This window comes from Bos indicus, chromosome X (genome assembly GCF_029378745.1).
Source record: "Bos indicus isolate NIAB-ARS_2022 breed Sahiwal x Tharparkar chromosome X, NIAB-ARS_B.indTharparkar_mat_pri_1.0, whole genome shotgun sequence".
NCBI lineage: Eukaryota > Metazoa > Chordata > Mammalia > Artiodactyla > Bovidae > Bos > Bos indicus.
Window position 1 is genome coordinate 94,661,099 of NC_091789.1, and position 23,509 is coordinate 94,684,607.

The 23,509-nt window shown below is 42.0% G+C and overlaps 1 protein-coding gene across 4 annotated transcripts in view; it reads right to left on the reverse strand.

The window, feature by feature from the left end:
* Nucleotides 1–512: 512 nt before the first annotated feature.
* The window catches only part of SHROOM4 (shroom family member 4), a 264,232-nt gene continuing 241,235 nt past the window's right edge, over nt 513–23,509 (reverse strand). For all 4 annotated transcript variants that reach the window (XM_019955780.2, XM_070784326.1, XM_070784325.1 and 1 more), the window contains 5 exons: nt 15,065–15,877; nt 10,709–10,858; nt 9,634–9,814; nt 5,510–5,779; nt 513–4,623 (listed from right to left, as the gene is read on the reverse strand). In XM_019955780.2, the coding sequence (XP_019811339.2) occupies nt 4,354–4,623; nt 5,510–5,779; nt 9,634–9,814; nt 10,709–10,858; nt 15,065–15,877 (1,684 nt within the window). In that variant the 3' untranslated portion in view covers nt 513–4,353. The remainder of the gene's footprint in view (nt 4,624–5,509; nt 5,780–9,633; nt 9,815–10,708; nt 10,859–15,064; nt 15,878–23,509) is intronic.

A 23,509-nucleotide genomic window follows, 5' to 3' on the forward strand; every position in this document is an offset into this window, starting at 1 on the left:
CACTCCACTGCCGAGATCAGTTAGGATATGAATAATATACAGATGGGAGGAGGTGCAAGTAAGCTTTTCAGGGTCACAGGACCTGCCTGGAGTGCATTTGGGTCTGAATTTTGAGGTTATCTTGGAGAACTGATCAGCAACTAAGAGTAAAGGTATGAGACCAAATTATCAGGTAGAAGTCAGATGATACTAGTAGACAGAATTCAGGATTGGAGGAGGTTTACAAATTGGTTCACCTCTGATCAGGATTGACTCCAGAACTGGACTCTGTATACTGCTGCAGTCTACACTTGAGATCATGCCTATTGTTGACTCTTCATGAATTTTCAATTATTGTACTGGGGATAACAGATGGTGAAGTATCAGTGCTATCCCTGAGGGGCCAGGGTAAGGGTTTAGGACTGTGGGTAAGGCTCTGATCATATGGTTATCTATGAAGGACTATGGATAGGTGACCAAATTCCTTTCCAACACTTGTCAGCAGAATGCTAGGGAATTTCCATCACCTTAGTCAAAACACATGAGAATTATTTTTTTTTGTCCTTAGCACCTTTTATTGAAGCATGACCCTTGATGACAATCTGGCAGGCATTATCAATGTCAGCCAAGAAGGGATTGGTGGAGGACACAAATGCAGAAACAATAAGATTCAGAAAAATAATAGCTTCACATGGGATAGATGCCCCCCCAACAGTTGTACAACAAACACTTGTTCTTTTTCTACAGAAATTGCCCCTGCCCCACCCCCCTCTAAAGACCTACTAATTTGCAAAGAATATAATATGCTGTTACAGAAATATTACGGGCATAGACAACTCCTTTGGCAAAAACGGTGGGAGACACCAAACCCCAGACAGGAGGAAGTAGTCTAAAAATGCGCCTAGCTTCCTCCATTTGGGGCCTGCTACTGGCAGAAGAGCACCTTTAGGGAGACTGAAGTTAAGGCTGAGGCTCTGGTGCCCCTTGGCAGCTTTGGGGCACATCAGGTGAAATGGAGAACAGAACCTGAATCTGGCCCTTGAAAGTGGCTTTTCATCTTTTCACTCTCTCTGTTCCTCGGCTTCCAGTCTCTTTCTCTCCCTTTCTGGGGCTTTATTTTCAGTGTCTCTGTCCTTTCTCTTGGGTTCCCCTTGAGTATTTACTGCCCTTCCCTGGCTGAGTTTGCAGCTGGTAGGACTCAAGGAGACTCAATTACCCAGAGCCCCTTACACTGATTTCTCTCTGTATTTCAACCACTGTACTTACCCATTATCCACTGTGGCCTCTATGGGTATTTGAAAGGAGAAGGCAGAAGTCAAGACCAATAACTCTGTCTTTAGAGAAGTTCCTCAGCCTGCCTTCCAAACTGCTACTTCCTGGCAGGTGGAGGCCTGAGCCCAAGAAATGAGAATCGGCAAGAGACACTGCATCTCAAGAAATACTGGCAACTTTGTAGTGCTATCACCACAATGAGCCTGCCACATCAGCAGTGTGGGGCATCTGTGCCTGTCTGGTAGTTCACCTTTGTCTGCCAAGCTTCACTGCTCAATACAGTTTGGGGATTCTTTTATTAAGTGCCTTGGAAATTGACTCTCTGTGTGAAGAAAGCATTCTTGTGCTCTGATTCCAATTTTAGAATAACTGGAGGTGGGATAAGGGACACAAACAACCAGAGTCAATGGTATTTTTTCAGTTCAGTTCAGTCGCTCAGTTGTGTCCGACTCTGCAACCCATGGACTGCAGCACGCCAGGCCTCCCTGTCTATCACCAACTCCCAGAGTTTACTCAAACTCATGTCCATTGAGTCAGTGATGCCATCCAACCATCTCATCCTCTGTCGTCCCCTTCTCCTCCCGCCTTCAATCTTTCCCAGCATCAGGGTCTTTTCCAATGAGTTAGTTCTTCGCATCAGGTGGCCACAGTGTTGGAGTTTCAGCTTCAGCATCAGCCCTTCCAATGAATATTCGGGGCTGATTTCCTTTAGGATGGACTGGTTGGATCTCCTTGAAGTCCAAGGGACTCTCAAGAGTCTTCTCCAACTCCACTTTAGTCTGATATACTTAAGGTACATTTAAGGTACAATCATTCTAATGCTGTGGAGAAGGAAATGGCAACCTACTCCAGTGTTCTTGCCTGGGAAATCCCAGGGACAGAGGAGCCTGGTGGGCTACAGTCCATGGGGTCACAAGGAGTCAGACACAACTAGGCACAGCACACAGCACTCTAATGCTGACTACAAAAGCCCAGACCATGTCATGGTGTCCATGTAAGTGGCCACTCTTTTCCCTGGGCTCTATTCCCAAAAAGTTGTTCTGGCTAAAAAAAAAAAAAATCTTAGAAAGATGGGATACAATGGCCTCATTGCCCCAGTAGCAGGACGTCTCAGCCTGCTCACTCTTTGTCTAAGAGCCTGTTAAAAAGAAAAAAGATGGCAATCACAGCTTCTACTCGAAGTACTCCTCCATATTCCTCAACCTTGGCTTAGATAAACCTAGCCTTTTCATAAGCCATCAGCCATCCTGAATAAAGTATAATCCTCCACTTGATGGGAGAATGGCAGGTTGATATTTTAACAGTGGTTCTGACAGCAACAGTGTACTTCAGGTCCCCCCCTCCCCCAGGACACCCTGCTGGCAAGGATTCTTCCATTGTTTCCAAATACAATGAAGAGGAAACAGAAGCTAGCAACCAGTATTTGTAGCAGCAGCAGAGTTCCTTGGCAAATTCTTTGGTTGAATGAGGCACCTTTGCTGCTACAGTTAACCTCCAAGGACCCGGAGGAACTCAGCAGTGACTAGAAGTGACGCCTGGGCTGTCTGAGCAGCATTGTACAATATCAAGCATGGGCCCCAGTTAACAAGGAACAGGTAACTGAGCTGGATAACAGGGCAGAGTTTGGCCACAATTCCTTTCCTGCCATCACTCACCTGGGGGCTTTTCCAGGATAGAAACTGGCTACTGGTGATAGGACCTTCACCATAGGAGCAGCATTCATTATTTGTGTGCCTAAGATCCTGGATTATAACTTGTTCTGAGGGGCTGGCCCTGGCTGGAGCTTCCAGCTATCAATGAATTTCGCTTCCTTGAGCCAGGCCATAGGCTAAGAAAACAACAGATAGAGGAGCTCTTCCTGAGCTCACCTCTACGCCTTCCTCAGCTTGGAAATGGAAGAGAAATGACTGAACCTTTGTCCCTTTCTTTGGTTTCAAGAAAAAGAAAGCAAGAAAAAATTGAAGCCTATTGGGGAACGCTAAGCTCATGGTCATCCAGACTTCAAGGGAAATATAGGGCCAGGCCATAGCTCTGAGTTGGAAGTGAGAACTCCTCCCTCAGACTCTTGTCAGCTATGGTGGGAAGAATTCAAGGCCTTGGTGCCCACTTACCTAGCGATGGTGGATTAAGGCTGATCTGCAGAAAATACTTTCTTTCTCAGCTAACTTCCCCCTCTCCAACTCCCCTCTTACCTTATTAGTTTAAAAAAGAAAAAAATAATAAAGACATAAAAATAAATAAAATCCAAAGGCAATTTAAAATATAACAATCCCCTCTCCCCCAATAATAAAACATGTATCGAGAAGTCAGCTTTAGTAGAGCTATTCCCCATAGTGTGATGCCTTTAGGATAGGCACTTGGAACCCCCAGTAATGTAAAGGCAAGATGAAACCTCAAGTGGTAAGTCAAAGCCTTAGTACAAGGGGAGGGCCACACTAGCCAGGGCTAAAAATAGGCCTCCTACCCCTCAGTTAGATGCTGTGGAAGGTGGGAGTAGAGCCAGCTTGTTTAAGCATAGCTCCTTCTAGCAGGGTACCTGGGGATTCTCAACTTTTGCTCACGTTCTGTTAAAGGTCATCTATCTGTCTGTGCTTCCTGCTGCAAAGCTGCAGTGAGACCCTAAAGCTGGTGGTAGGTAAAGTCCTCAAGACAGTCAGATCTCCCTGGGAAATGTCTGGGCCACAAGCCTTGGGACAGAGTGGAGCTGCACGGGCAACTGCTCTCTGAGACTTCAAAGTCTGGGTGGGTGGTGAGTGCAGGATGCTCCTGGTATCCTAGTACAAAGAAGAAGGAAGGCACTTTGTTGGTTCTGTTGTGAGGTGAGTACTTGGCCATACAACCTGAGAAGGAGAGTGTGGTTGTATGATCACACTTTGCTTCAGCTCCTACTTCTTGCTTCTGCTCTCTCTCAGGTAGAAGCTTGGGGCCTCCCCAGGACTTCTTAGCTGGTTGGGAACACCACTAGGTTAAGGGGCAGTGAGAGAATATGGAACAAACTGCTAACTAACTGCTATCTAATTTGCTAATAAACTGCTAACAAGGACTGAAAGCACTTCCCACTGTGGTGGGGCAGGGATGGTGTAGGCAGTCTGCTGGTAGAAATTAGAAATTACTGGGCCCCAGGAGCAGGCTCTCCCTGAGACATTTGAGCTGTTCTTCCCCGAGCTTGATCTTCTCTTCCAGCTCTCGCTGTTCAATGATGAGAGCAGATTTCATCTTCACAAAGTGCTGGTAATCTTGGAGCTGGTCCTGAGGCAGGTAACGGGAGACCATGCCAAACACCAACTTCTCCCGACGGTCCACATGCTCCTTCAGCTCCTTGGCATCTGCCAACTGCCCTGTCAGCTGCTGCTTCTTCTCTATCAGCACCAACTGGGGAAGCAGAAGACCAATAAGGGCCATCCCAATCCAGTTATCTCATCAATGCAGTACTCTACGAAGGATGCTCCCACAAACCCACTAGCCCCTCTGCTCAGTCACCAGGTCTAGATTTCCTGCCCTGAAGGCCATCTTCATGCAAAAGACTTTCCTTTCTGTAGCAAGGGGAGGATAAACACAACAGCAATTCTGGACAGGGGGATGTGTGACCACTGTTTTCCATCCCTAAACTGTTTTTACTCTGTGGACCACCACTGGGGTTGGGGTGGAGGAAGGCTCTGACAAAGCCAGCTGGCACATGTTCCATCTGGTGAAAAACCATCACTGTGATGATGGTTTTCAAAATAGTTTGTGAGTGTGAGAGGATGTATCCATGTGTGTATGCAAAAGCATATGTGCCTTTTACTATGGATTCAAATTTTTATCTAAAATCCACTTGGACAGGAAGAGGTAATGCAGTTTGGGTTTAAGAATGTACATAGAATGCTCCAACCTATGAAATAGACAGCCTCCTAATCTCAACTACTTGATACTATTATTACTATCACTGGCAGCTAGCACTGATTCAGTATTACCTTGTTCTAGGCTCTGTTTTAAATTATTAACATAGATTACCTAATTCAAGTCACACAACCTCATGAGATAGGTAGTAGGGTCATCCCACTTTTGAAGAGATGGAGACAGGATGAGGTTAGGTGACTTTGCCCACAATCACACAGTTAATTAGTGCTAAAGCCAGAATTTCCACTTAAAAGCCAGTGCCTATATTCTTCACACTACGATCTACTGCCTCCCAGACTAGCCAAACCTGAAAGGAGAAGTCCTGGGAAGAAGCATATGGCACTTCCTTTCATCCATACCCTGGAGACCTCAACCCTACCTTCTCCTGGTTGGCCTCTGAATCGATGCTGTTGAGAGCATTCTCCACCCGTGCCAGCCGACCAGAGAGTGACAGCAACAGGTTGACTACTTTGTCCAGGTCCCCGATAAATAAACGGTATTTTTCAAACTCATTGGATTTGCAGAGGGCTTTTAGGTTGGCCTCCACCTCCTCCCCAAGGGCAGAATTGGCAGTGATGTCTTCCAGCAGTCCTCGCTGGGCCTCCCGCAGGACAGAGAGTTTTCTGCCAATGCTGTCAATAAGCTGTACCTAGGAGAAATAAAGCAAAGGATGAGAATGGGGACCGACAGAAACAGATCTGTGCCTGGAACATCTGTTTTGAGATTCAAGTCACAGATAGTGGGCTCTACCCTCGTCATTGGAAACAAAGGAAACCTGAGAGTCATGAGCAATTTCAGTTTTCTGGATGGGTGCCTTTTCCCCCATCCCTTCAGGTCTGCCAGGAATCTCTGTCACCACCAAACGTCTTGGTGTTAGATGAGTGGTACCCACCGGCTAATTCTCATTTGCCAAATGTAATTCACTAAATACTTGCTGTTAGTTAAATATAAAAAGGAATGTCTGTGAGAGCATAGGTTGGAAAAGCACTGCCATCAAGTATTTCCCTGTGCTTCCTTAATTCTCCTTGACTCCATTTTAGTACCTCTGATGTTGATGGCACTGCGCTAGATCTTCCCCCACTCAGCTTGACTTCTGAGGCTTTTTGGTTAAGACTGGAGTTCTGGAGTCACAATGACTAAGTTTGACTGCTAGCTCTGCCACTTCCTAGCTATGTGACCTTAGGTGCATTTCTTTTTTTTTTTTTTAATTTTATTTTATTTTTAAACTTTACATAATTGTATTAGTTTTGCCAAATATCAAATGAATCCGCCACAGGCATACATGTGTTCCCCATCCTGAACCCTCCTCCCTCCTCCCTCCCCACACCATCCCTCTGGGTCGTCCCAGTGCACCAGCCCCAAGCATCCAGTATCGTGCATCGAACCTGGATTGGCAACTCGTTTCTTACATGATATTCTACATGTTTCAATGTCACTCTCCCAAATCTTCCCATCCTTCCTTTCTCTCTCTCTCTCTCTCTTTTGGCTATACCACACAGCATGCAGGATCTTAGTTCCTTGACCAAGAATCAAACTTGTGCCCCCTGAAATAGAAGCATGGAGTCCTAACCACTGGGGTGCCAGGGAAGTCCTTAGGTGAATTTCTTTATGGAGTTTTATTTCATCTGTAGTATGGGGGTAACTGCAGTACCTATTTCACTGAATTGTAATAAGGGTTCAGTGACATACTGCATGCCAAAGGTTTAGCACAGACTGAGTACTCAATAAAAGCAGCTGCTATTATTATTCAGCTATTATTATATCTATTATTATCTCACTCCTCAGAACCTCTGAGGATTAGCTCCTCACGTGTTCACAACAATCAGTCTTATGTTCCTGATTTGCTTATGAAGTTCTGCCAGCTCTTTATCTCTTCCTTTACTTTGGCTATTCCCATTCTTTCTTTAGAGCCCAGCTCTGACCCACTCTCCCTACTGGAAGCTCCTGTCTCCATAACTCCTGTCTCAATTATCTTTTTCTTTTCTACACTCTTCAGTCTTTTGAAATGAGAACCCTTGAGAGTGTAATTTGAAGTTGCTCACTTTTTGTTTTCTGTGCGTGCATCTGATCCCTCTCCTACTACTGGCTAAGTTTCTCAAGGGAAGCACTATATGTGTCTTCTGATTTGTCTCCCTATAGGTGTAACCAGTTGTGGAACTGCACTTATGGGAAGGTAGTGTGGTAGAGTGGTGTTTTGGAGTTATAGACATCTGGTTTTCAATTCCACCTCCTCCAAACTGTGTAACCTTGGACAAGATACCCAATCCTACTACGACTTCTGTTTTCTCATCTATAAATTGGAGAAGTATGTCTCCTGCCCCCAACCCTCCATTGTTGTAAGTGTTAGATGAGATCATAGAAGTAAAATACTTAGTATTGTGCCTGGTACATTAAGTGCTCGATACATATTTATTGATGCTGTTACTGCTACTGCTACTGCAACTGCCACCACAATCACCAGGCACTCTGAGCTAATGCAACCTGTCTAGCTGCAAGGTCCTTACAAGAATAGACCTGTCCCAGGTTGCCCCCAGCCTTTGCAGTCAGTATCACATTATAGTTAAGGGCAAGGACTCTGATGCCAGACTACATGGGTTTGAACTCCAGCTCTGACACAAAATAGTGGTGTGAACTTGAGCAAATTACTCAACTTCTATGTGCCTCAATTTTACCATCTAAAAGATGGAGTAACAGTATTACTAACTCATAGTGTTGTTATGTGAATGAAATACATAACATAATTAATACATGCTACATGCTTAGAATATTGTCTTGTATATAGGAAATATGCTTCAGTGTAGTCTTCCTGGCCAGGAACTCTCAGACCATAGGCCTGTAGTTATCTAGAGCATATTCCTTTCTAGTCATTTATTTAGAGATGTCCAAGGTGACAAAGGACAAGAGAGCCTGCTCTGGGTCTGGGCCAGTTGTCATATTTCAGAAGCGGTCAAAAGTCAGGAGATCACCATTATCTTAATGTAAAATGTAACAGGTAGACATATAGGGAAAATTTCAAAACCCACTGGGAATTAAGGATCAATGATATGAATCAGGCAACACAATTAGATGCCAAGAGGCTCTGTTATATCCACACCCTCTAATTTCCCAAACAAAACTCAATGCCAAGGACAAGGGAAGGCTGGGGGCCAAATGATCAACTTGGAAAATCACCTGCCCAACCCCAGCTCTTTGGTTCCATAGACCTGAGTGATGAAAGTGGACACAGCCCTTTGTTTCTCAGCACTTGGCTTTGCAACCTGAACTTCAACTCTAGGGAAAGTGTAGTGGATAGAGCTGTGGAGTCATCACAGACCAGCTAGAGCTGAGTGACTGTTCTGGGATATTGCAGATTGGTGACCTTCCTCACCTATTTTCTTCAGAGACAAAAACTGTCCTAGTCTACCCACAATCACTTCAATTCACTATCTGCTGTTCTGTGCTTTGCCATTTCTGATCATTTCTTGCTTCTCCTCGTCAGACATTTATTAGGCTTGCTCCTAATAAAAAGGTCCTGGCTAAGCCAGGAGGAGCCTTGTCATGCTCAGGAAACATGGAATCCAAGGAAGCAGGCATCTGAATCAATAAAACTTTGATTCCACCATGTCTCCTATTCTTTCCCTGACCCTTTGCTTCAGATTGGAAAGTGGTGGGGGTCTCTTGCAAATGGCCTTGAGCTTTTGTACAGGTTGTGTCCTTCATAATAAATATGGGCAGAAGAGCAATTTACATTGAGCTCAGATGTCTACCAAGTAGTAAATTGGGCCTTTGAGGTTGCCATGGAAACCCTATTTGCTTATGAAATAAAAGGGGTAAGTGCAGGGAGGGCAAAGTGATTCCAGGAATTTGATTAGAAACCCACGCTAGGGGTACTTAGAGGAAGAAAGGGGAGGCTTCAGAACAACAACATCATCTCCATTTATCTATTCTAGTATTTTTAAGAGATAATTGATTATACTTGCAAATAAATATTAAAGTTGACTGGCCTATAATTTTTTTTTTTTCTTTCTTGGTCAGTCTGTTCTCTCCTCCAGAAAGTTATAGAGAATACAATCAATTGCTGCCACCGGTTAGAGCTCACTAGCAAAACTTCGGATGTGCCTTGGATAACAAGTTATTTAACAAGGCTTGCTTATTTCAGAGTAGAAAGTCAGAGAGCACTGACTCCGAGTCCTGGATTTACCCTTAGTCTGTAACTCTGGGTAGCCTGGTCCTCTCAACTGGTAAAAAGAACACAGTAATGCCTACCTTGTAGAGTTGTTTTTAGGATTTGAGCAACACTGTGGTGATGATGATGATGATGGTTACTGTATTATTATTATTGCTATTGCCTAGATCAAAAAGAGACTGGAGCTGCATTTGTGAGAAACCTAGAGAGGCTATTTGATTTCTATACTGAAGATATAGGAATGCACCAAGATATTCTGGAGAAGGTAGAAGGCAGGTCAACCTCTAGCCACACTCAAGCAAATGGTGAAAACCTCTAAGGCATGCCAAAAACATCACCTTTTTTTGAGCCAGTTCGTGGTCAATTTCCTCCTCTCCTAGGCCAATCTCTAACATCTCAGGTTGGTCTTTCAACTTGTTCAACAGCTCTGCTTTGGCCACAGAAATATTGTAATAAGCTGAATAAGAGGTAGGGATCCCTGGGGCCCCCTGAGGAGGTGAGAAGTGCTGAAAATCTTGTCTGTGGAAACAAAAAAATGAACATTTGAGTACCTCTGTTGAGAATCTGCTAACCTTTCTGCTTCTTTATTTCTCCATTTGTAAAATGGGACCCAGGTTCACCAAAGAGTTGTAAAATAAGGAAATAATGGACTAGGAGGGCCTGTTCAAACATAAACAGGCCATATGAAGGCTTTTTCCAGAAACCAAGTTAAGGCCAACTTGAAGAAATGAGAAGGCTATTTCTACATCCCTGACTTCCACAGCTAGTGAGACTTCTTTAGCGATCAATGGGTTTCATCATTAATACCCTACTAAAATCCAGAAAAAAATAGTCTCCTGAAGTTCTGGGTTTCTGATCATCAATGATTCTCCTTGGTTCATGGTCTCAATATATGGGTCCCTAGGAAGGGGCTACATGGTAAGAACATGTCTGAGACCTTAGCTATTCATCCTTTAAGACTGTTGGCCTCCCTCCTACCCATCCTGGATGCCAGCCCACCCCCAGGTCTATCTAGTCTGCTGGCTTACAAAGGCATCCCATGGCTTTCCTGGACACCCTCATCATTTCTTCTTTCTTGGCGGTGCCACTCCTGCTGGAAATAACCCCCCCCCCACACACACACAGACACACACTGCAGTTCTCCCACAGCAAAGAGGTCACCCAGGACCTCAGCAATTGTCACCATGTTGGAGGCTGGGTTTAGTACCCCTGCCAGAGACTTGTCATGGTGTACAACATCTCTCGTGAGCTCTTCTGAGATTGCCTCATGTGGCGCAGGTCTTTGGCCTGAGAAGAGATAACATCTCTTCACTTCTGGTATATCCCCAATGGCCCCAGCCTCTTCCATGGGTGCAGAATAAAATGGGAATAAAACAAGCGGTGCCCATGGACTTGACAAGTGTAATAGCAAACCCTGTTGTCTTGGGTTCACTGAAGCCTGAAGGGTTGAGGTGCTGCTTATCTGAGCCCCAGCCCATGAAAGAGAACTGCTCCTCAGGAAAGAAGTAGCTCTGGCTCCATGCTGGTTTGGATTTGGACTCTTCCGCCATCAAAGCTTCTGGTCTGATGTGAGGAAAGAAATGAGAAGAAATGCTTCAATGTTAGGGTTCAGTAATGGAGAGGCAAATAATTCCATCTATGGTTTATGTAAGGGGGAGACCCATACCCACTATGTTCTTGCTGCCTCCCAGCCACCGCTACCCTCCACCTGTCTGTGTCACTGCCCCTTCACTAACCTCTAGCAGTTTGAAAGGAAAAATAGGAGACACTCATTAGTCATTTTTGCAGCTATTTGCAGCTCTTAGATAAAGGTCAAAAATAATGGGTAAAAGGCTCCACAGCTATTTACTGATTCACACTATGCTGTCTCCTAATTCATCATACAAAAGAAATTTAGGCATGCCAATATTTCTCATCCTAGGTATTCATTTTATGTGTAGGTTTTTAAGCTAATAGCATGGATAAGACTGCTACTAGCTAATAGTCACATAGTGCTTACTATGCCCAGGAGCTGTCCTAAGACATGTGTGGGTGTGTGTGTAAATATAGATATAAAATGTAATGTTCAGGACAACCATTTTACAGATAAGGAACATGAGGCACTGAGAGGTAAAGTGACTTTCCGGGGTCATCAGACAGTAGATGGCAAATTCAAAATTTAGACCCAGGTGACCTAACTCCAGAATCTGCTTTTAGCCACTATATTACACTGCCAAAGGGACAACTTGACGTCATATAAAACCCTGCATGTAAGGGATTTTCTGGCTGGATTATATGTTAGCAGAGAAGAGAGAATGTTCTAGAGGGAATATGAATGTATGAACTTGGGGAATTCCTAAAAGAATTATATAAGAAAAATATTTAGGGCATGTGTGTGAGTTGAGAGTTATGAAATACGGAAAGCAAGCACAGAAGTTTTATTTTTTTAAAGAATGCAGCTATACATCAATTATATGTCAATAAAACTGGAGAAAAATTTTGAAAGTGGATGTGACTCAGTTCCCTAGCAGACATGGCCCTGTACTATATTATAGTGTATCATATCAGGCACTATGTTCTAGGCTCCTTTCCTCATTCACTCCATTAATAGGGCAAAGGTTATTGGAGATCTATAAGATCATAATCTGACTTTGATAACAAAATTTGATATGAAAAGCAGATTCCTTCTCCAGACTACTGAGAAGAAATGCACAGAGTCCATAAAGCAAACTATACCTGTACTTGAATCAGTTATTAGATTTAACCAACACTCGATAATTCCACTCACCTGCTTCTATGTGTATCCTGACATTTTTTAACAAAAGAGTATGTGGGTTATAGAGATACTCTAGTTTAACTTGGCTGAAATTAGGATGTCTTTTTTTTTTTTTACATTTTAGATTCAAAATATTACACATCTACTTGCCCTTAGTACTACTTTTTCTTATAAAACCTTAAAAACTTCCTGCTGGGTAGAACTCTGTGCTCTGAGGGTCTGGAATAGGATCTTCTTGAGGAGTTCCCGGGGTGATGCAGTGGGCACAGTGAGCCAGACAATCTGGGTTCTGGCTACTTATGATCTTCTGCAACTTACTTTATATCCCTGTGCCTCACTTTCCTCATCTAAAAAAATGTAGGAGACTAATGGTATCTGTTTCATAGGTTTGTTGTGAAGATTAAGTCAGTCAATACACAAAAGTGCTTAGAACAATACTTGGCACACAGAGAACAGGCAATGAAATATTAGCTATGTTGGGAATGATGTTCCTTAAATCTCCATCACTCAAAGAAGCATATATAATTGATTTTTTGCCACCACAAGCCAGGTTTTTGTGCAAATGTTTCCCCTCACATCCCACAGTCATTAAGCAAAAACAAATCTGTAGGCTAAGTTATAAAATCCCTAGTACTAGCAATTTCCTTCTCTCTGGACAAGGTGCCACAGTGAACAGAAGTACATAGAAGAGGAAGGACTAGGAGGCTGGAAGGGGTAAGCCTGGGGCTTTACTACCTCTGGTGCACATTGCCTTCCAGGAGACATGAGATCTAAGTGAAGGCCTGGCTACTGCAGGAACCAGAGCTCCCTGAGAGGGGCTGCCCAGAATGGGAAAAGAAGCATAGATTTTTAGAGTCAGATCTGGCTTTGAGTCTTTTCTGTGTAATTCAGAGTTAAGTAGTCCCTTATTTTACTCAGCTTTAGTTTCATTATTTGTCAAATAAGGATAAGGGCTCATAGGGTCATTGGGAGGATTCAATGAAATAATAGATTTAAAATGACAAGCAGTGTCTGGCATACAGCATATGCTTAATACGTATTCATTCATTCATTCATTTATTCATTCCCTCTTCCAAAATATTAAGTGTCGATTATGTGCTATGTTGGCTTACCTTTTCCCTGCTGTGATAGATAACAATCCACAGTCACTTTCCACAAAGCTTTCTTTTGTGTATTTTCAAAGAATGGGGTTTAATAGAATATTAGGTACTTATAAAATTATTAGAAGACCTAGAGCACAGGATTTTAAGAGTAGCCTTAGGTATTCAAGGAGCTGCAATTTCTATCATAATCAGTGAGATGGGGAATCAAGTGGTCAATACTAGAACTTGGGTTCAGGATCAAAACCCCATCTGTGTTGTATTATTAACTTTGGGCTACATCACTGTTGTAATAAATAAACAACCTAGAAATCTCATTGGGTTAAAATGATAAAACTTTATTTCTTACTCATAACAAAGTTCACTATAGATCATGGAAACTCCATGATGCTCTCTAATTACAATAAGAATGCTTTCAGATAGATGGGCAGCTTGAGAAAGAGCCATTAGAGATCTGATAAGAGATCTCCATGTCTGGGAGCCAGGCCCTGTAAGTGCTGGGCTTGTGGCATGTGAGGCTGGAAAACTTCTTAGCTAGCTCCAGATATGGAGAAGGCAATGGCAACCCACTCCAGTACTCTTGCCTGGAAAATCCCATGGATGGAGGAACCTAGTAGGCTGCAGTCCATGGGGTTGCTAGGAGTCAGACACGACTGAGCGACTTCACTTTCACTTTTCACTTTCATGCAATGGAGAAGGAAATGGCCACCCACTCCAGTGTTCTTGCCTGGAGAATCCCAGGGACAGTGGAGCCTGGTGGGCTGCCATCTATGGGGTTGCACAGAGTCCGACACGACTGAAGCGACTTAGCAGCAGCAGCTCCAGATAATCAAGTAACAGATTTGTCCATCAGTAAAAGACACAATAACAAGGTACTTCTAATAGCAACAAAACTCAGGCAAGTTCCTTCTGTAATGTTATTTAAGGAAAGCACTTAAAGGATAGACACCTGCCCCTTATCCCCACCTCCTGCAGAGAGTGGGTGGAGCTCTCTGCAGGAGGACTGGCAGAACTGAAAGTCAAAGCTCTTGTTTTGGAGCACAGAGGACAACCACACAGTGTGGGGCATGCTGCTGAGCATGGGCACGGTGAAGGGAACAGTTCTCCAGTCAAACTACACTCCTGCTTCAGCCTCTCTGCCCAGACAGCTAACTCTGTCAACTACCACAGCAAATGCTTCAGAGGAAAGAGGCAGAGGAAGTAAGGGTGGGGTGATGAATAAAGTGGAAGGTGAAAAGAATGCCTTTGGCTGTTGTAAGGAATGGTCAACTCCAGGAACACCTTTGATACTGGGCACAGGGGAAGAGTTTAGAAGCCCAGGCAGTCAGGTTGTGAGCTGGCGATTTATTCTAGAGAGCAAGCAAAAGAAAAGGCAGAAGAGGACTTGAACCAGGCTTCTGGAAAAGGCAACAAAGGTTTAATGCCTTCTCCCTCAGGGGCCAGAAACTGATGAGTACCTTAAAGACAAACTAGAAACGATAAATACAGTATCTCAATAGTGCTATTTAGGATAGGGTTAGTCACTCAGTCACTCTGACTCTTTGTGACCCCATGGGATTCTCCACACAAGAATACTGGAGTGGGTAGCCATGCCCTTCTTCAGGGGATCTTCCTGACACAGAGATCAAACCTGGGTCTCCTGCACTGCAGGCAGATTCTTTATCGTCTGAGCCACCTACTGAGCACCTACTATGTGCTAAGCATGGGGCTATGTCCTTTACGTGGATTATCCTCATTCTCACAAGAACCACGTGAAATAGGTAGAATCATGCCCATTTTCCAGGTGAGAAAAAATGAGACTGGGAATAGTTTAATTGACCAGTCGAAGGTCATACAGCTGGCAAATGGTGGAGATGGAATTCAAACTCATGCTGCCCCCTCTTCAGGGACCTAGTGTCTTTCATAAGCACTTACTTGGAATCAGTGGTCTCCTGCTCTGATGTCCTCCAAAGCCCACCAATGCCATAATAACAAGGAGGTTGAGCCTTTTCAGCTTGAGATCCCAAGTGGCCCCTTACTGGAGGCAGGAAATCACTGGAACGCAGAGCAAAGGATTCTGGCTCTGCTGGGAGGCTTTGTGAGCCCTGCCTCGGGGCCTTCAGGTGGCCAAAGGCCGGAAGCTGGGGCTGCTCCAGAACCTCCTCAGGATGGAGGGCACCAGAACCAGTGGTTTCTGAACTGAAATACTGGGGTGGCAGCTCCTCCTCCTCCCCCGCTTCCTCCTCTTCTTCCTCCTCCTCTACCCCTTCCTCCTCTTCTTCTTCCTCTTCCTCCTCCTCCTCTTCTTCCTCCTCTTGCTGCTGCTGCTTTTGCTGCTGTTGCTGTTGCTGGGCTGCACGGAAGAGCCTGTACTTCTCCCAGTTGGGAGGAGGAGGACGAGGAGGAGGAAAGGCCTTCTTCCTGGCACCCAGAGCATCTGGCTGGGTCTCATCAACTTTGTTGAAGAGCTCCTTCCTATGCTGCTCCCAGACCTGGGAACTCTGAGGATCCAGGGTGATGTGGCTTTCTGAGAAGGCACGGCTGCGCAGTGGGCGAGGCATGGAGGCTAGGGAGCTCTCCTCTTCATAAACGGAGGTTTCCTCTGTTTTTTTGGAGGAGTGCTTAAAGTCTCCAAGGAGGTCAAGAGAAGAGACTGCTCGGTAGTTTGACAAGTCCAGTGCTGGGTTCTCAAGGCAAGGATGGAATGGGGTTGCCCATGAAAAGCTAGCCTTGGAATGAGCCATTTCCCTGCAAAACAGCAGATGAAGGCTGGATAAAACAAGCACACTGCAGATGGTCCCATAACTTTAGATAACCTCATTTATGTAAATTTTAAAATGGCAACAAAACAATATAATATAGGTAGTAAATGTAATAATATTAGTAATACTGTTCTGTACATCAGTGTCTCTTTTGCTGTCTCGTATACAGGGTTATTGTTACCATCTTTCTAAATTCCATATAAGGGAGAGGGTGGGATGATTTGGGAGAATGGCATTGAAACATGTATAATATCATATATGAAACGAGTCGCCAGTCTAGGTTCGATGCACGATACTGGATGCTTGGGGCTGGTGCACTGAGACAACCCAGAGGGATGGTATGGGGAGAGAGGAGGGAGGAGGGTTCAGGATGGGGAACACATGTATACCTGTGGCAGATTCATTTTGATATATGGCAAAACCAATACAATATTGTAAAGTTAAATAAAATAAAATTTAAAAAAATGAGGGGGATTAAAAAAAATATTAGTAATACTAATATATGATATATAACATTGATAGCTAACATCTAGGTGCCAGACATGGTTTTAAGCGATTTCCATGTCTTAACTTCTTTAATCCTCACAACAAGTCTAGGAAGTATCTATTACAATTATAACCCAGTCGTTGCTCTGGGTCACAGAGCTATTAGCAGTAAGTGGCAGAACTAGGATTTTTTTTTTTTTCCCCCTATTTTATTTTATTTTTTTTTAATTAATTTTATTTTATTTTTAAACTTTACATAATTGTATTAGTTTTGCCAAATATCAAAATGAATCCACCACAGGTATACATGTGTTCCCCATCCTGAACCCTCCTCCCTCCTCCCTCCCCATACCATCCCTCTGGGTCGTCCCAGTGCACCAGCCCCAAGCATCCAGTATCATGCATTGAACCTGGACTGGCATCTCGTTTCATACATGATATTTTACATGTTTCAATGCCATTCTCCCAAATCTTCCCACCCTCTCCCTCTCCCACAGAGTCCATAAGACTGTTCTATACATCAGTGTCTCTTTTGCTGTCTCGTATACAGGGTTATCGTTACCATCTTTCTAAATTCCATATATATGCGTTAGTATACTGTATTGGTGTTTTTCCTTCTGGCTTACTTCACTCTGTATAATAGGCTCCAGTTTCATCCACCTCATTAGAACTGATTCAAATGTATTCTTTTTAATGGCTGAGTAATACTCCATTGTGTATATGTACCATAGCTTTCTTATCCATTCATCTGCTGATGGACATCTAGGTTGCTTCTAGATTTAAACATGGAGAGTCTTGCTCCAAAGTCTGGATATACACACCACCCCACTCACTCAGATTGAATGTGCTGTGTTCTGGGGCTTGCAAGTGTAGTTATCCTGCTACATTTGTTTTTGTTTTAACTGTGAAACATTTCAAATGTTTTAAAACATACAGAGATTGCTATAATAAATATCCCCACCTACTTCCCAGAATTAAGATATTTTAATATGTTGCCATCTATGTTTCATGATTTTTAGTTTTTAAATTTTATTCATTTATTGCTTTGACCATACAGTGCAGCATGTGGGATCTCCATTCCCTGACCAAGGATTGAACTCATGTCCCTTGCATTGGAAGGCAGAGTCTTAACCACTGGACCACCAGGGAATTCCCCATGAATTTTTAAAATAAATAAATAATACCCCTTTGTTTCACCCCCTACTTCTATAACCCTGCCGCCTCTCTACATGCAAGCTATATCATGAATTTGGCATGTATACTTTCTGTCCATGTTCTCGTGCCAAAAAACATCAAGCAGGCCATTCAGAAGTATCTGCTATTTTGGATTTTAAATATACCCTTCTAATGCAATTCTAAACAGAATTTTCAACAGGAATTTTTAACTGTAGAATGCTTTTTGTTAAGTTGCAAAATAAAGAAAGATACAACAATCCCCGTTTATCCACTGTTTCATTTTCCATGGTTTCAGTTACCTATATTCAACCACAGTCCAAAAAACAGTAAATGTAAAATTCCCAAAATAAACAACTAAAACTTTTAAATTGTGTGCTATTCTGAGTAGTGTGATGAAATCTCTATCTGTCCTGCACCACCCTGTCCAGGATGTAAATCATCCCTTTGTCCAGTGGATCCCACCCATTAGCCACTTAGTAGCTATCTAGGTTATCAGATGGACTGTCACAGTATCACAGTGCTTGTGTAGAAGTAACCCTTATTTTACTTAATAATGGCCCTAAGGCCCAAGAGTAGTGATGCTGGCAATTTAGATCTGCCAGAGAGAAACCATAAAGATCTTCCTTTAAGTGAAAAGGTGAAAGTTCTTGACTTAATAAAGAAAGGGAACAAATGCTGAGGTTGCTAAGATCTATAGTAAGAATGAATCTTCTGTCAAATTATGAGAGGAAAAAAACCTGTGCTCATTCTGCTATCATACCTCAAAGTGCAAAAGTTGTGGCCACAGTGCATGAGAAGGGTTTAGTTAAGATGAAAAGGCATTACATTTGTGGATGCAAGACATAAATGGAGAACATGTTCCGGCTGACAGCAACGTGTTACACCAGAAAACACGAAGCCTATATGAAGACTTCAGCAAGGGATTCCCTGAAATAAGTGACTATTGTAAGTAAGGGATGGTTATAAAGACTCAGGAATAGGTATGTACTGAAAAACATAAAAGTTACTGGAAAGGCTGCATCTGCCAATGAAGAAGCCACTGCCATGTTTCTGGCAGAGTTGAGAAGTTGATCAAGGAGAGAGACAGAATTCACATAACTTTTATTGTAGAATATGTCTATAATGTTCTATTGTATTATTAATTATTATTGTCAATCCCTTACTCTGCCTAATTCCCCTTGGAGAAGGAAATGGCTACCCACTCCAGTATTCTTGCCTGGAGAATTCCATGGACGGAGGAGCCTGGCAGGCTATAGTGGGAGTCTCAAAGTGTTGGACACAACTGAGTGACTAACACACACCACCCAATTAAACTTTATCATAGGTATATATGTATAGGAAAAAACATAGTATATATAGGGCTCAGCACTATCTGTGTTTTCAGGTATCCACTGAGGGTCCTGGAATGTATCCCCCACAGATAAGGGAGGACTACTGTATAATGAAATGTATACTTTGCTACAGAAGAATGGGAGCTAAGTAAGGCATTAAGCATAATATAAAGCAATTGTAATTAAAACAGTGTTTTACTGATTAATAGAATGGAATTGAAAGTCCAGAGACATATTTAATATCAAACTATAAAAATGTATAATTCACCTTCCATAACAAGAAGATAAAGATGTATTAATATATTTTTGAGACAATAGCAGAGGAGCAGTGTTATTTGAAGCTGTACCATATATTATATATCAAAATAAATTCCAGATTCAAGAGTTAAGGGGGTGTGTGTGTATAAAATGTTAATATATGTGTTATATATGTATATATTATATACTTATAAGAAAAAAACTATCAGAAAACTTAAAATCTGTCACTTGTGAGGTGAAATAAGAAATTCTCATCTTGTAATAGAAAAGTATATCCAAGGAAAAGAAGTCTAGGTTTACTTAAATATGTATAAAAAGTCAAACTTCAGTATAATAAAGAATGACCAAAGCAAAGGACATCTCTTTAGTCTCAGAGTTTGAAGAGTTAAACTCTCTAAGCCAGAAGATCTGGTTTCCTGCTTTAGCCTGTGAGCAATCAGCATCATGCTAAGTACTGCCTCCTGACAGGAAATTCCAACAGTTGAATTAAACCATCAGACAGAATACCCATTCAGTAGTCATGTTGGAGCCTGAAAATATTTCCTTAAAAATAATAATACACATAATGGTGGCCAAAATGAGACAGAATGGAAAGCAAAATCTCCTTCACTCCCCTCATTTCCAGTCCCCATCCTGGCTAGCTCATCCTTCATGTGGATCAGAAATTCATAGCCACACATTCCCCATTCTCTTCTCATTTGGACCTTAGCCCACCTCTAGCTTCTTAAGATTATAAAAATTCCTTGTGTACAAACTGTTCCACCTGCCATTTCCCCTGGTCAGGAAGCAAACAAACAAGACGGTGAGTGTGAAGTAAAAGGATGATAAATGCTATCGGGCGGACAGGTCTTTCCTGACCACCTAATCTAAAATAGAGACAACTTATCCTTAATTATCCTTTTTCTGTTTTGTTTTTCTCAGAGCATACATTCCCACAAGGGCAGAGATCTTGTGTGTGTCATTCATCTGATACCTAGTGCCTGGCACATAGTAGGCATTCATAAATATTTAATAAATGAGGTAATTAAAAAAATTCCAGGGGCCATGATACTCATATAATTTTTAAAATGTTGCAGTAAAAGCAAAAAGTAATAAACAAGACAAAGAAGGACACTATAATATTAACGATTAAAAAAGACAAAATCTAATTATCCTGAATCTTTATGTACCAAGTAATATAGCATCAAAATTCATAAAGCAAAAATATAGAAAATGTATAGGTAGAAAAAAAGCAGAAACAAAATATGAGACTGTTTCAGCTGATGACAGATATGATAGTCAAAAAGTAATGAAAAAAAATCTAAATTTCTTCATATACCAAAAACAGACTCGACTTTCTTTTTAAGGGCCCATTAAAAATTTTTTTATTGACTACATATAAAACCAAAAAGTAGAAGTAGAAGAGCTACTACTGTAGCTCAGGCAGTAAAGAATTCGCCTGCAATACAGGAGACCCAGTTTCTATCCCTGAGGAGGAAAGATCCCCTGGAGAAGGAAATGGCAACCCACTCCAGTACTCTTGCCTGGAGAATCCCATGGATAGATAAGCCTGGCTGGCTACAGTCCATGGGGTCACAAAGAGTCAGACATGACTGAGCGACTAATACACACAGACTTGTATCTAGTCACAATACAATAACATTAAAAATTAATGAAAAACAATTATTTCTAGCACATAGAAAATGAAAGGGAGAAAATATCCTCCACTCTAGTAAAAAAGGAGACAATCTAAAATTGTAGACTACCTAGAAAATAACAATAATGAAAATATCAGAAGTAAGAGAATATGGATGATTAAAGCAATGGTTAAAAAAATGATAGTCTTAAATACTTACATTAATACATAAAAACAAAATAAATGAATTATGCTTTCAACAAAAGAAGGTTAAGAGACACAAAAATAGAACTAAGCAAATAAATCTAGTGGCAGAAATTAATACACTAGAAAACAAATGTTAGAACTAATAATTAAAGCCAACAACTTTCTTTAAAAGAAAAAACCATAAAACAGATTATCCACTTGCTAATTAAAAACCCTAAATGCACAAAATTAGAAATGGACAAATAACCACAGCTACAGACTAAATGAAAACAGTAAGAGAACACTTTGATCTACTTTATGAAAACAAATTTGAAAACTTAGAATAGTTTTCTAGAAAAACAAAAATTACCAAAACTGATTCCAGAAAAATGAAAATATCTAAACCACCAGTTACCATAGGAAAAAAAATTGATAAATTTGACCAAAAGATAGCATACTCTCATGTGAGTGAAGTGAAAGTCGCTCAGTTATGTCTGACTCTTTGCGACCCCATGGACTGTACATTCCATGGAATTCTCTAGGCCAGAATACTGGACTGGGTAGCCTTTCCCTTCTCTAGGGGATCTTCCCACCCCAGGAATCAAACCCAGGTCTCCCACACTGCAGGCGGATTCTTTACCAGCTGAGCCACAAGGGAAGCCCTATACTCCCATGGTCTTCTGTTAATTCTGAAAGAAAGTAAAAGTGCTAGTCACTCAGTCGTGCCCAGCTCTTTGCAACCCCATGGACTGTAGCCCACCAGGCTCCTCTGTCCATGGAATTCTCCAGACAACAATACAATACTGGAGTGGGTAGTCATTCCCTTCCCCAGGGGATCTTCTTGACGCAGGAATCGAACGCAGGTCTCCTGCATTGCAGGCAGATTCTTTACTGTCTGAGCCACCAGTGTTAATTCTACCAACCTTAAGCATCAGACAACCCATATGCTATTTACCCTTTCTAGATTTTGGAATCTAGAGAATAAAGGGAGATGAAAAGAATCCTGTATAACATCAACACCAAAACCCAGCGACTAGAACATACATAAAGGAAAACCAGAGATTATTTTCATCGAAGAATACTAATGCAAAACTCACCATTTTGCATGTAAAACAGAAATATTAGAACATTAGCAGATATAAGGAATTTATTAATAAACTACCAACACATATTAAAGGTTCAAAAGACCCTTTCTGAGAAGGGTGCATGATCCAAAAAGTTGGAAACCATTGGTCTGGGGCAGTTGCTCCTAATGAAAGTAGCTCTTAATTGGAATTACCTGAAGATGTTGTTTAACATGCAAATTCCTCAGCTCCACCTCTAAAAATTGAGATTTAATACCTCAGGAATCTATAAACAACTGCCCCAAGGGATTCTAATATCAATATTTCAGGGGTCATACTATTTCTATAGTATCTTTGTTTCTACAAAGATCCAGGGTGAAAAAGATGAGAGTGTTGTGGTTTGGGGGAAGAGGTTTGGGGATAGAGTTACTTGTTCCAGTTAGGCTGGCTTCCCATCTATATAGTATGTGCCCCAACCCTCAGCACACACATTCCTACCTTCTGTCTTTGCCTCTCCCACTTTTCCCCACCTTCATCTCCAATCTAGATCTTATGAGATGCAGGTGGTGAAAGCAACATCTCCAAAGGTTCTGGTGGGGTCAATGTCCTGTAGCTCTGGTGAGAAATAACCCTGTTCTGTGATAGTCATTAAATTTACCACTCTTTCCTTCCCAGGGCACAGGGAAGACAACAAAGCAGACTGGAAAGAACACAGTGTTTAGAAAGACTTGAGTCTGACTTCCAGTAAAATTTAAAAATCTGTCTCCAGAGCCCAAAAGTTTTGTGACCTTGAGCAAAGTTTATCTATCTCAGTTTTAGTAAAATATCTATCTTACAAAGCTGCTGTGAGGATTAACCATATAAAAAGGATCTAGCAATGATGCTAGGTACATGCAAAGGTGATTCATAAATGACAGAACCACGAACATTTCATGCAAAGATGGGCTCGATAAAGGACAGAAATGGTATGGACCTAACAGAAGCAGAAGATATTAAGAGGTGGCAAGAATACACAGAAGAACTGTACAAAAAAGATCTTCATGACCAAGATAATCACGATGGTGTGATCACTGACCTAGAGCCAGACATCCTGGAATGTGAAGTCAAGTGGGCCTTAGAAAGCATCACTACGAACAAAGCTAGTGGAGGTGATGGAATTCCAGTTGAGCTATTTCAAATCCTGAAAGATGATGCTGTGAAAGTGCTGCACTCAATATGTCAGCAAATTTGGAAAACTCAGCAGTGGTCACAAGACTGGAAAAGGTCAGTTTTCATTCCAATCCCAAAGAAAGGCAATGCCAAAGAATGCTCAAACTACAGCACAATTGCACTCATCTCACACGCTTGTAAAGTAATGCTCAAAATTCTCCAAGCCAGGCTTCAGCAATACATGAACTGTGAACTTCCAGATCTTCAAGCTGGATTTAGTAAAGGCAGAGGAACCAGAGATCAAATTGCCAACATCCGCTGGATCACGGAAAAAGCAAGAGAGTTCCAGAAAA